The following is a 12,751-nucleotide window of genomic DNA, read 5'->3' on the forward strand; positions in this document are numbered from 1 at the left end:
TTCAGAAATAAGATAAAATGTTTGTTGTCCAGGTGAGTTAGACTGACATTTTTCTGTCACTCATGTATTTACCTGATTTAGTGGCTTATTGTTATAGAGCTATTGATTACCATCTTTTGCTTCATGCTATGTGATATAAATAGCTTGACTTGTTATTGAACTTGAAACTGGTGGTCTTGAAAACTAGATTGCTAGCATTACAAAAATGACCAAAACAACTTTCATAAAAAGGAAGAAATATTGTTATTTTCTAGTGTAGCATGAACAAAGTCAAGCAAGTAGATATGAATGCAAACAAAATAATGAATCTGTTTTGGTAATATAGACTTACAAGTGGTCATGTTCATTGCTAGCCATGAAAACACTATTCAGCCTTCAGTCCTCAAGATGGGGCAATTATTGCCTTCATATAATAATAATAATAACAATAATAATAATAATAATAATAATAACAATAATAATAATAATAATAATAATAATAATAATAATAATACTTTATTTATATAAGAATAAGAACTTTACTGCTAAAATTAATTTGATAAAATTGTGCATATATATATGTGCATTTTCATTCATTTATTTGACCCATCATTACTTAGGTAAATTACCACAAAGGGCGTAGATTTGATTTTTAACACTGGTGGGAACATACTTGATCATTGTCCTACAAGCTACAAACACCTGCATTTGGCTATGATAACTTCACGAAAAGAAAATTTGTTAAAAATGTATTAATTACAAAATCAACAAAATCAAATGTTGGAAAATATCATTATATGGTTATTGTAAATTAAATTAAAAAGGACAGACTTAAAAGTAAAAAATTAACAACAGAATAACTCAAATTATTATTATTATTTAAAATGTCATCCATTCAAATATGGCTCACAATCTCTTAATTTAAATAAGATTAAATAAGTAATATGAAAACATGACACAATAACACAAATACTGCAATGCTAAGAGTGATAAATGTTAAATATAAAAATATTTAACATAATAAATTAGGATATAAAATAACTGCAGCTCAAATAACAAGAGATCCGAGAACATACCACAGAATATTTCGCCTTAAAGTCCTCTGCTTGGCAAACTCACAGCCCCACAACTGCAAGAGCAGAAGGTTCTTGAGCAATAATCTGCAATATTTACAATTCAAGATAAACTAAGACACACTGGACTCGCAGTACGTTTCTGAATTACCTCAACAACCATATCCTTTAACAATACAAATCTTAGCTAGTAGCACAAACGGGTTGCTACATCATCACATTTTCTTTTTCGGGAAAATACATTTCTGGTAAACAGATAAGGGCATGCAATGACCCTCGGATCTGTGCCTCATTCCATACTGTGGAATCCCGGACTACGCACAGAGACCTGGAGACCCATTCCGAAGGGATCCTCAGAGTCAATATCCAGACGCTGTTGCTCTGGCTTTGCATTTTCGTTCTGTCTTTCTTCTTTCTCCTTCCCCGAAGACAGCAGATTTCTTAGAGGTTGAAACTGGGAGAAAGGAGGGAATTGTTTATCCCGAAGCAGCTTCGGTGCCAGCGACACAGGAAATCCATGATGCTTGGACAAGAAAAGAGTGTATCCATCCAGCAGCGACTCGTTGAAGGTGCAGTCTGCCTCCATGTACAACCTCTAATGAATTAAAGACATTATTTCAGATTTATGCTGATGATGGCTTCCAGCATGCATATTAATGGTACTATTTCCAGTAGGAAACTAACAGATGTAACCACATTGCAAGATGTATATCAATGTTTATTAGATTTTTAGCACTGTGTTGTGCTGCTTCAAATGTAAACTACGCCTGTCAATATTCATTCCATTTCAACAAAAAATGACAGGAGAGCAGTATACTCTTGTTGCAATTATACAATTATGCCCCAGTTCAAAACCACATACAAAAACTGGGATGTGAACACAGAAGGTTTCATGTCTCACCTCTCCCCTCAGACGTCCAGTTCTGTCCACACACAGGTAAAGAGATGACAATACTCCCCTAATGACCGTTTCACCAGCTCGCACAGACCTCAGCTCCAGCACACCTGGGATGTATTACAATATATTGCATTACATTTATTTAGCAGACACTTTCATCCAAAGCGACTTACAAAAGTGCATATCATGGTCATTGGACAACTACAAAACACAGGTTTGATGAGGTACAATACTCATTTTGTACAGTTATTTATAGCCAAGAACACAGTTTAGCTCACACAGTGAACATTATTCTGACCTAACTCATGTCAAGTCAAACTAGGGGGAAGAACAAGCTACAATATTAGGACAAAAATACTAATGATAAAAAGTGCTGGAATGGGGGTACATGTAACATGAGTGCCATGAAAGGGGGGATTTTAAGTGATGCATACACTACTCAGTGAATACAGCGTCACAGAATCACTCAGAACCTATTGAGGTTAATCTCATAAAAATTGTGATTAATACTCAACACACCCGAGGAATAAGTAATACAGAGCAACTATCAATTTTGATAAAAAAAGGAAGAAAGCTTCGATTTATGATAGCCTATAAGAGCCTTGACATACCCCCACATACCTGACTAATCAATACTGTCTGAAAACGAAACACGGATCAGCAATAACACGACTAGTCAGCAGCTATGATTTGCTTAAAATATCTGTCTGTCTGTGTATACTAAAACAGACTCACTGTTTGCAGTTTGTTCTGGGGTCCCCCTCACTGTGCCATCAGTGCCCATCTCCAGGAACAGACCTTGTCTTTTATTCTCTGAATCAAAAGAGCAAAGATTACTTAAAACATACAAAAATATATAATGATGTTACATACTAACCTATAAGTCATACTCCTACTGTTATTGCTACAATATTGCTACTTTTGGTTGTACTTCTGAAAAGCAGAACATAACATTAAACACTATTAATATGAATTAAGAAAATACCTGTGTAAAGATGCCGCTCTCTGACTTGATCATTGAAAGAGAGCAGAGGGTTGGAGTCGGGGAGATAAAATGTGTCAGAGTTGGGAAGGAGGAGCAGGAGGAGGAGAGAAACAGAGATATAAGAGATGTAAGAGGACATTGAGCAAAGGAGAGAGGCAAGAAATGTGCAGGAAAATAAGTTGAATTGGAAAAAGGCCAGAGAAGGAGTAAAAACTAATTAAAAAAAAAAAATATATATATATATATATATAAATGAATGAATGAATTATTAATTTTAAAAAAAGATACAAGAATCTTGATAAAAATTCAATGATTTCACTAATTCCTCATGCGTGGGTTTAAGGTATATTCATTGAGTACAAAAATACATAATATGAAAATATCAAAATGTAAAAAAAATAAAAAAACTTGAGTGAACATTAAATAATTTAGCTAAGTTATAAATAAATAAATAGATAAATAAGTAATTAAATAATAAAATGTAATCCACTGTATCTGGACAAGTTGAATCTGTAGTTCTTAAAACACACTGTCGTGATCGAGGTCCTTATATAGAGAAGTTGTTTGACTGGGGAGTGTGACTCACAAAAGAAGACAGGGGTGAGTAATTCAAATCAAGGGAAAACAAAAACTAGGAAAGTAAACATTGTGAACATTAAATAGAAATGATGAAATCGGATGCGTACTTCTGTCCATTTTAGGATATCCTTTCCTCTTCTTTGATATTTTTAATTTATTGCTGTTATCCTTTTCACCATGAGATGAATAAATAAACAGTTTAAAGCCAGTGAAACCCACGTCTCTCTTGCCTGATAAGAGTAGATGGTTTTGGGGGCAAAATTCAAGGGCCACAGTTAGCGATTAACAAAACTTGGGTTCATCTCAGTGACAGAAGTATTTAAATCTACCATCAGATGCCACCTCCATCCAAATAGGCTTTTTGGAAGTATTGCCAGAAAAAAAGCCTCTATTCAAAAAGCTGACAGAAAAAAAAATATTCTAATGAGATCCAGCTTACAGCTATTGGTAATTTATTTCATAGGCACAGATTTAAGTATGGACAGTAGGGGCATATCCCAACCAACTTTTACAATCCAAATAGACGCAAAGACACACCATCACCCTTGTAAGATCCACAGATGGCACAGTACAAGGATGAACAGCAAATCCTCCAAAGCTGGGCCAAACATTTTAACACGCTCCTCAATCAGCAAAACCCCTCAGATCTCTCTGTCATTGGTGAATTCCCAAACCTCCCAACAGTGCAGGAGCTTGATGTCCTGCCTGGATTCACTGAGGTCCCTGCAGCTGTACAGTGCCTCAAAAATGATAAGACTGCTGGTCCAGATGGAATCCCTGCTTAAGCTCTAAAGAAAGGCGGGTTCCTTCTAACAAAGAACTTACACCAACTCATCAAAGCAACATCGGCCCAGGAAATTGTTCCTGAAACCTGGAAGGATGTATTCATCATTGTTATTCACACTGGCCATGACATTCCACCTGACACATTACAGAAAATATTCTCTCAAAATTCAGAAAAGTTTGAACCATCAGCAAGACAGGCCCAGAAAAATGCTAGAGAATAAAACTAGGACCTGAAAAAATTGCTTTCATAGACCCAACAAAAGCATTTGACAGAGTACTGCCAGGTACTCTGGAGCATTCTTGCAAAGTATGGGGTACCAGCCAAGTTCCTGAACATTCTGAAATAGTTATATGATGGCATGCAGGCTTGTGTTCCCATCAGTGGACAAAAATCTCCACCCTTCCTTATACAGAACCAGTGGTGTGTACTGGTGCTGATCATTTTCAACCTATCCAGGCAGCAGTAACTCGGCTTGCTCAGAAATCCGTCTGCGGTAATGATGGGGTCTAGCTTCAGTTTTGCCTTGATGGCAATCTTCTCGACATTTGCGGCCTTCAAGCCTTTACCAAAATGTTAATCACCCATGTACACAAGGTTCAATACGCTGATGATCGTACCCTTCTAGTTCATAGCCCTCCTGCAATGCAGCATGCACTGTGTCCAGTATCTACAGGTTACGGAGCGACTAGCCTTCAAATAAATACTCAGAAAACATTAATCGTTGTTCAGACTTCAGAACACCCCCCACCCCCACCCACCCATGTACTCACCCAGCTTTTAGCATTCATGGCACCCCCTTAAAGGTGGTTCAGAGGTTCTGCTACCTCAGAAGTATCTTAACACCAAACTGCCGAATCAATGACAATATCCAAGCCCCTCCCCTTCCTACGGTAGAGAATGTTTCAACAAAGGTAGCAGTTCACCAAGCGGTCTGCGTATCCACCCTACTATATGTTACGTTACTGCTATACTGATGTCACATACCTTGACTGGAAGCGTTTAACATCAAGTATCTGTAGTGCATCCTAGGGGTCATCTGGAAGGACCAAATGTCACACACAGGCATCCTCAAACCCACACAGACATCCAGTGTAGAAGCAATCCTGCTAAGATGGTAACTCTGCTGGATGCTATCTCCCAAGGCAGATTTCATACCAGCAATACTGGAGGTCAAAAGCAGAGGTACAAGGACCATCTGAAAGAGACCCTTCAGAGGGGACCTCAAGGCAACAACCATGGTCCCTCAAACATGGAGCACAACCATCAACGCCAGGGTCGACCACTTCAAATCCAATCGCACGTCCCAAAGAGTTGTACAACGGCATCACCTGACTCGGCGGTAGGACATATGGGTCAAGGCTCAGGCTTCAAAACTACATCCAATGGTACCACCATCAGCAGCAGTAGCCTCAACTCCCCACAAATCACTCCATAACATAAATTGTGTTATACATAAAACTCAATACTCAAGTCAAGTGCTGCCAAAAAAAACAAAACAAAAAAACACCAACGACTGTCATCCTAGCAATGTAAACATGCAGCCTGACGATGCTGGTGCACGGATGTCTTTTGACATCACACACAATTTACAATTGTTACATGCTGGAATCATGACTTAACCCAATTCCCAAAAGTTTCATAGAGGACTTTTGCAAAAACAGCTGCAGATAAGTGCTTTTAAACAGAACGTCCAAACAGACATTCTCACATTTCTTGGCGCTGACACACAGTAGCATAAACATTGCCCACAGCATTGAGCAATTGAAATGTACACAAACACTATTTATGAAAACAGATCCCTTGATCCAGTAGATCTGACTAAAACCCCAGTGTGGTGCTGCATAGGTTTATAAAAGGTATATTAACAGAATCCAGCCCAATGACTGAAGTGTCAGTTATGGCTATGTTTGAATTTTTCCAAGGTTCAAAACTTGGGGCGGATGCCCCCAGCAGGCAGCACCAGTGTACTGCATCTGAACGAATGAGCGTGCTTATGCTGGGCCTACCGACGTCTCCCACACAGAACGTTCATCTCACCTACAGAGTGTGCTGCGCTCACCTGGAAGTATAGCAGGCATTACACTGTGAAAGCCAGACCAGAATCTGAGCACTGATGCATAGCCCAAAATATCAAAATTCCCAGATGCAAAAATAAGTATATAATTTGTGTAAGTGAACAATAAGACTACGTTCACTTTTTTTAAATAAAACTGTTTATTTTAAAAATGCGTATCATTGCTTTGTATAGTCAATTCATTTTTAGTTCAACAGTATTACTAAATTCTGTATTACTAATGTGATAGGAATAGGTTGAGTGTAACAAATCAACTTTATGTATATCACTTGTGTGTGTGTGTGTGTGTGTGAATGAGGTTAACAAAATTTCACAGATATCATTCGAGGGAAGACAGGCAGTTTAACAAGAGGACTTGCAGGCATCCAATCAATTTGTATTTCTCTCTGGTGTCGTGAGATCCACACAATGACATCTGTTCTGCTTGTATTTCCTCCCATGCCCCTGGCACGCCTGGGTGATGACGTCTTTTTAGCCATCTGCTTCCCTCTGTCCCTCGGTCCCTCTTCTCCACCTCTTCACTTCCATTGAATTTGCTGCAGATTTAGGTTATGTCACTATTATGTTGATGGTGTGTTTTTCCATATGTGCTTTTGTCACTTTTGTATGTGTGCGTGTGTGTGTCTCTATGTGTGTGTGTGTGTGTGTCTGTGTGATTTTATTTAGTTTCCTTTGCTGTTAACTCTATTGGGACCTAGTTCATAATATTTGGATTTTACTGTCATATTCAAAGCTCTCTCAGAGCATGTTGCATGAAGGGATCTCACGCCTGAGGTATTTGTCAGTGTGATGGCTCTCACCTCTTTTACTCCCTTCATCCCAAGCTCACTCTTTCCACTCATCTTCCTCAGTTTAACTGCCACAATCTCTGTCCCTCTCCTGTCAGCACAGTCTCACCCTCTCACTGTCTCTTGACAGTGAGGGAGTGTTAAGATCTGAGTGGGAAAGACTGACACAAAAGCCTCAAAAACTACATTTCCCCAATGGCCTCCAGTTCAGGCTTTCCCTTTTACCTTCCTATCAAATCTCCCATTTCGTCACTCCCTGTACTTTTTTCTCTTTTGTAAATTCTCACACTCTCCCTCCTAATCCCTTTATTTCCCTGAATATTTGGCTACATATTCCTTTGCACTCACATAGTTGTTGGGGGCAGGAAGGGTGTAGTACCCCGGTTCTTTCCCGTAGAAAGGCTGAAGGCGTATGGGCTCGGGGGAGCAGGAGTGATGGTTGAGCGGAAAAGGCCAGGGTGAATGTGAGCATTTAAGAGGGTTGAATATATACAATTTGTGGAGCAAAGGGGACGGCTGTAATTCATCGTGCCGAGAGGTTCCCATCAAGCTAGGCCAGCATGCCCAAGACAGGAAGTCCACAAATGCAGCCCCAAAGGAGTCACCTACATTGACCAAAACTACACACAAACTGATCTGATTGCTCTAACTGTATAACAAATAATATAATAACAGTTTTAATAACATAATTAACAGGTTTTTATAACATAAGGTATGTGTCACTCCCCTAGATTCAATCAAACCCACTGATCTACTTTAAAGACATGTTCTATCAAAAAAGACTTTTTTTTTAAAATCATGCCCATCCTTCATTGTACTTGTGTCTAGAAGCTGTGGAGGTAAAAGCACTAGAAGCTGGGGAAAAGAACGCTCATAATGAGCCTTCTTTGCCAACATACAGAAGTGAATTTGGTAGAAGGTCTTACGGTAAAGATATATGATGCATAGTGCAAATAAATTCATAAAACTGAGCATGGCTGAATGTTCAAATAAGATTTTTTTTTTTACAAAAACTTTCTAAAAAAACATTTTTGGCCCAATATAATTACATGTACTGTAATGGGGGAAGCCAGTTAGTGCAGCTGGGGCTCATCAACGCTGTTTATATTCTATTTGTTCTATTTTTGACAAATTGACCTGCAACAACTGCCCAATTTTTATTGCCTGAACAAATCCAGGGAAATCCTTTCAAATTTGTTTTGAACCTTGTGAGTGAACACAGTACATAAACAGCCACAGTGAACACTTAGCAGGGTTTACAAGCTGAAGCTTGTGTATACTGACAGTGTTTTGAAAATAGCAGAAATGGGGCAGTCATGAGATGTGTCATTCCATTTGTCAACATGAAGAAATGGATGTACGCAATCTGTATGCAAAACAGAGCAAAAAAGATGAAACAACTGATTACAGAGATGCCGAAAAGAAAGCGAACAATAACAGACACATAAGGGAGCAGAGGGGCGAAAGATGGGCTTGTGGGCAGACAGAAAGCAGCCAGAAATGGCCCAGGCCTGGAAGACACCAGAGTAGCAAATGAAAGTGTTTTTCCTGGTGACAGCAAAAAAAGACAAAGGGCAAGATGATCCTACCATGGACGAGGAGCCCGACCATGACAGTGACCATGTACATGCCCAACTGCCATACCACTGTACATACCAAGGTCCCCAATGGCAGCAATCTTCACACACATCAGAGAGTTCATGCCCACTGGGCAGTACCTGAGATAGAAAGCTGGGATAAGGATGAAGGGAGCTACAGTGGTGATCTATATATTACCATGGAGTAGGGGATAGAGCATGTTCTACCACACAGAAAGAGGTACTGAATATGTGTTACAAGATTCAATAAATATCCTTCAGGATTGAATGTTCTTGCTGGTAGTGTCCTTCCCTCCTTTATTCTAGCATTGCTCCTGTTAATAGTGGTGACAACATTAGCGTTGATGGATGGCCCTTCTGTTTTGTGCCTTGGATTTGCAGTCGGTATGCGAAGGAAATACCAGTAGCGTCTAAAAGCAGACAATCACTTTGTCACTTTGTGACAGCTCCACCCCGTCTTCTGACGGGTTTCTCCACTTGCTCTCTGACACATGACTTCGGGGAAATCATGTCTGGTTATTCTTCTCCAGCAAAAAGTTTAATCTCAGCATCTGTCAGCCGAAAGATTCTTTCCCATGCTTTCCTCCGTTTATGTTATCCAGATCCAGCTTCTTCTGAGTGCTTCCCAAAAATGGTCTTGTCGCCGGTTCCTCTTTCCCACAATTTCTCCCCATTGTCCCCAACACATACATTTTAGTACTGTTTGTAACCATTGATGTGTGGCATCCATAGTCTCATCATCTTGCCTTTGCATCTAATACCATAATACAATATTTTATATAAACAATGTTAACACTGTAATCTACCTCACCGCAAGCAAATTATATCCAACCCTTTTAGTCACCTTGAACGAGTTTTAAGCTTTGGAAATAAGGGCAGTTTAAACATTGAAAAACTGGAGCTGCAGACAGAGCCTACACATGCTGACAGGGTGAAAGGCAATACTCACCACATGTTCATGAAAACCAGTTTCATAATAATTTCTCTGAGGATGTTGAAGAGTGCAGACGCAAGCTTTCCCCTCTCACCCTTTCCCAAGCAGATAGCAAAGGTAATGAAAAACCCTGTTAACCTTGGGAAAAACCAAGCAACACTGGTTAGGAGGCTCAAGTTTTTACATTTCTACAAGGGTATGTGTGCAGCATTCCGCCGGAGAAGCAGATTGGTCTCAGCTGCGATGGCTGGTGGAGAAAGCACACGCACCTGGGTTGCGTTAACTAATCAACCCCGGTGCTTAAAGGTATGTTCCTCACCACCCAGAACACATCTTTATTTAGTTTTTGTTTGTTGGCACACAACAAGATGAAGAATGAAACCGGTCAACTAAACTGCTCAAGTCTGAAGAGTCAAACTAATTGACGTAGTCTCTAATGCACTTGAAGCAAACAGTTATATTAATAGCATTGCAATGGGTACAATAGTACTGGTTTTGTTTCTCTATTTACCCAGTAAAACTTTGTCTAGTTATCTCTACTCATGCCATGTCATATCAGTGCTATACTGATGACACAACTCTTTTACTCATTTTCTCCCTCGGACAACCAGAGTTCAGGCACGTATCTCTGCAAGCCTGGCTGACACTGCAGCCTGGCTGTCCTCCCACCACATGAAGCTTAACCTGGGGAAGACAGAACTCCTGTGCCTACTGGCAAAGGGTTACTTGTGTATTGAATCTTCAATAACTGTTGATGACTATTCAAAGTTTCCTGTCCACTCAGTTCAGAATCTTGGTATGGCCCTAGATGTCCTGCTGAGCTTCTCTGAAGACATTTTGACAACCACCTGTAATACAGATTCTCCCTTCACAACATCAGCAGAGTTCACCCCTTCTTTACCCAAACAGCTACCCAGACACTTGTACAAGTCCTTGCAATAACTTGTCTGGACTACCGCAATGCCTTGCTGGCTGGCCTACTGGCCTTTGCCACCAAGTCACTGCTACTGGTCCACAATGCTGCTGTCAACCTGCCAAAATCTACTTTTGCCATGCCACTTTTGAGTACCCTTCATAAATCACACGGCCATGGAATTGTACCATTCTGCAAATGGTACTGCCTCTTTCTATTTTCAGACCATGATTACACCAACCTTCCCTGATCAGGCAGGAAGCCTGGTACACTGGCTGTTTACCCCAAATATCTTAAGCAGGTAGGTTTTAAGATGTTAACTCACCATTTCAATTTTCACCTCAATGTTTTTATTTAACTCAGTGTTTATATCTGTAAATAAAAAAACAAAACTAACCATCCTCTCTTTTTATCTAGTAAGTCACAAGGCAAGCAGCTTGGTAATGGCACCTACATGATTGCAACATGAACATGACACTCAATGAAGATAACAGCAATACAGTTAGCTCTCACAAAAATGTTTAAGGTGAGAGGCAGGAATACACACTGGACAGGGCACCAATCTATCGCAGGGCACACATACCATTCAGTCACCAATCACTCACACACTCATACCTATGGGCAATTTAGAGTCTCCAATTAGCCTACCTGCATGTTGTTGGACTGTGGGAGGAAACCACACAAACAGAAATGCCCCAAGCTGAGATTCAAACCCACAACCTTCTTGCTGTGAGGCGACAGTGCTACCCACTGCACCACTGTGCCACCCTAGAAGAGACATATCAGGCTTAATACATCCAAATCTTTCAATTGGGCACAGTCCTTTTTACCTTGTATTTATTTCTTGACATATTATGTAATTATCAATGTAATCTTTCAATAAATACATGAACTGTCCATCACATCCTAAAAAAAGGTATACTGTTTCACTGTAGAACTGTAACAAGAAACAAGACCAGCCAATAGTTCAACTGTGGAGTTCAACTGAAAATGCTCAATTTATTATCATGAAGATACCAATTGTGATCACTTGATGGCGCCATTAACCAACACAGAGTTACCTACAGAAGCCTGAAGACTAGTCTACTTCAGAGGTACAGGAATTGCATATGAGAAAAGCTTAAAGAAAGAGCTATATTGTAAACAGGGCATTATTCTTAGTGAAAGTGATGTAAGAATCTTGCATTTCGCAACATCCAGCAAGGCAAACACATGTTGGACCCTTGATCCTTTGACACATAAACATTGCCAGTGTTAAACAGACAAGGAAATGGAGTGCAGGACTCCTGCAAGAATGTGCAGCATATGAAGGCATGGAGATATGCATGTTATATATAACGACTTGGCAGCTGATTAATATCCTGTTCACATTTCTCTTGAGGATGGATGTTAAACTTTTGGTGAAAGTGTTCATCAACTCGAAGGACCCGAGCCACTTGAAGGACCCTGTTTCTTTCATTTTTGTAATTTTTCTGCTGACTCAACATTTTATATAGTTTAATGTTATGTTCACGGCACTGCTTGACCAGTGCTAGGTTGTCACATGACAAGCAGGTGACATGGCATATATATGTATTCTGATCTTCCTGAAACAGCCTTTCTGCTAGTATTGTACAAGGTAATCTCACTGAAATGTATAGCATTTAAAAGGATAAGTCATATGGAAATGGTGAAAAACATTTACAACAAATTGTCGAATAACAACCAGAGTTGTGTAAATGAGAAACACCATGTGACATTTGCGTATGCGTGTATGGGGGTAACAGTTGTAATGCGAGGGGGTGTTTAATTAAAACACACAAACACCCATGCTTTGCCAATATTACTGCCTTCTCTTGGGCCATATCCAGTGACAGGGCTCCTGAAATCTCCCCCCCCCGCACCCCCCCACCCCCCCATTTTTTTGTGTGGACCTGAGTAAATACCATCCACACTTTCAAAGTAAAAACCTGATTTACATTATCTTTCTTTATGCTAATTTGCGAGAAAGTTAAATTATGTGCTGATTTCAGATCTCAAATTTATTAAATTACATTCTGAGCCTTACTTGCATGACAAATGAATACTTAAATTTGCAAGCACTAAAAAGTACTATGGAATCAATTCATTATTTTTATCAGTTATTCCTAAATTATACATAAAA

At 39.6% G+C, this 12,751-nt stretch overlaps 1 protein-coding gene across 3 annotated transcripts; it reads right to left on the minus strand.

Moving 5' to 3' along the window:
* Positions 1-877: 877 nt before the first annotated feature.
* On the minus strand, positions 878-9,871 carry LOC118221559 (fibroblast growth factor 21-like). 3 transcript variants are annotated; one of them, XM_035406752.1, is made up of 5 exons: positions 9,711-9,871; positions 8,820-8,881; positions 2,686-2,763; positions 1,954-2,057; positions 878-1,647 (listed from the first exon to the last, which is right to left on the minus strand). In XM_035406752.1, exons 1-5 carry the CDS (start codon positions 9,734-9,736, stop codon positions 1,342-1,344), a joined length of 576 nt encoding a protein of 191 aa, XP_035262643.1. In that variant the 5' UTR covers positions 9,737-9,871; the 3' UTR covers positions 878-1,341. The 3 variants fall into 3 exon arrangements, with proteins under 3 accessions (XP_035262643.1, XP_035262644.1, XP_035262642.1); XM_035406753.1 differs by lacking the exons at positions 8,820-8,881; positions 9,711-9,871 and adding an exon at positions 8,753-8,807; XM_035406751.1 differs by lacking the exons at positions 8,820-8,881; positions 9,711-9,871 and adding an exon at positions 2,936-3,074.
* Between the last annotated feature and the right edge of the window lie 2,880 nt (positions 9,872-12,751).

Source organism: Anguilla anguilla, chromosome 2 (genome assembly GCF_013347855.1).
Source record: "Anguilla anguilla isolate fAngAng1 chromosome 2, fAngAng1.pri, whole genome shotgun sequence".
NCBI lineage: Eukaryota > Metazoa > Chordata > Actinopteri > Anguilliformes > Anguillidae > Anguilla > Anguilla anguilla.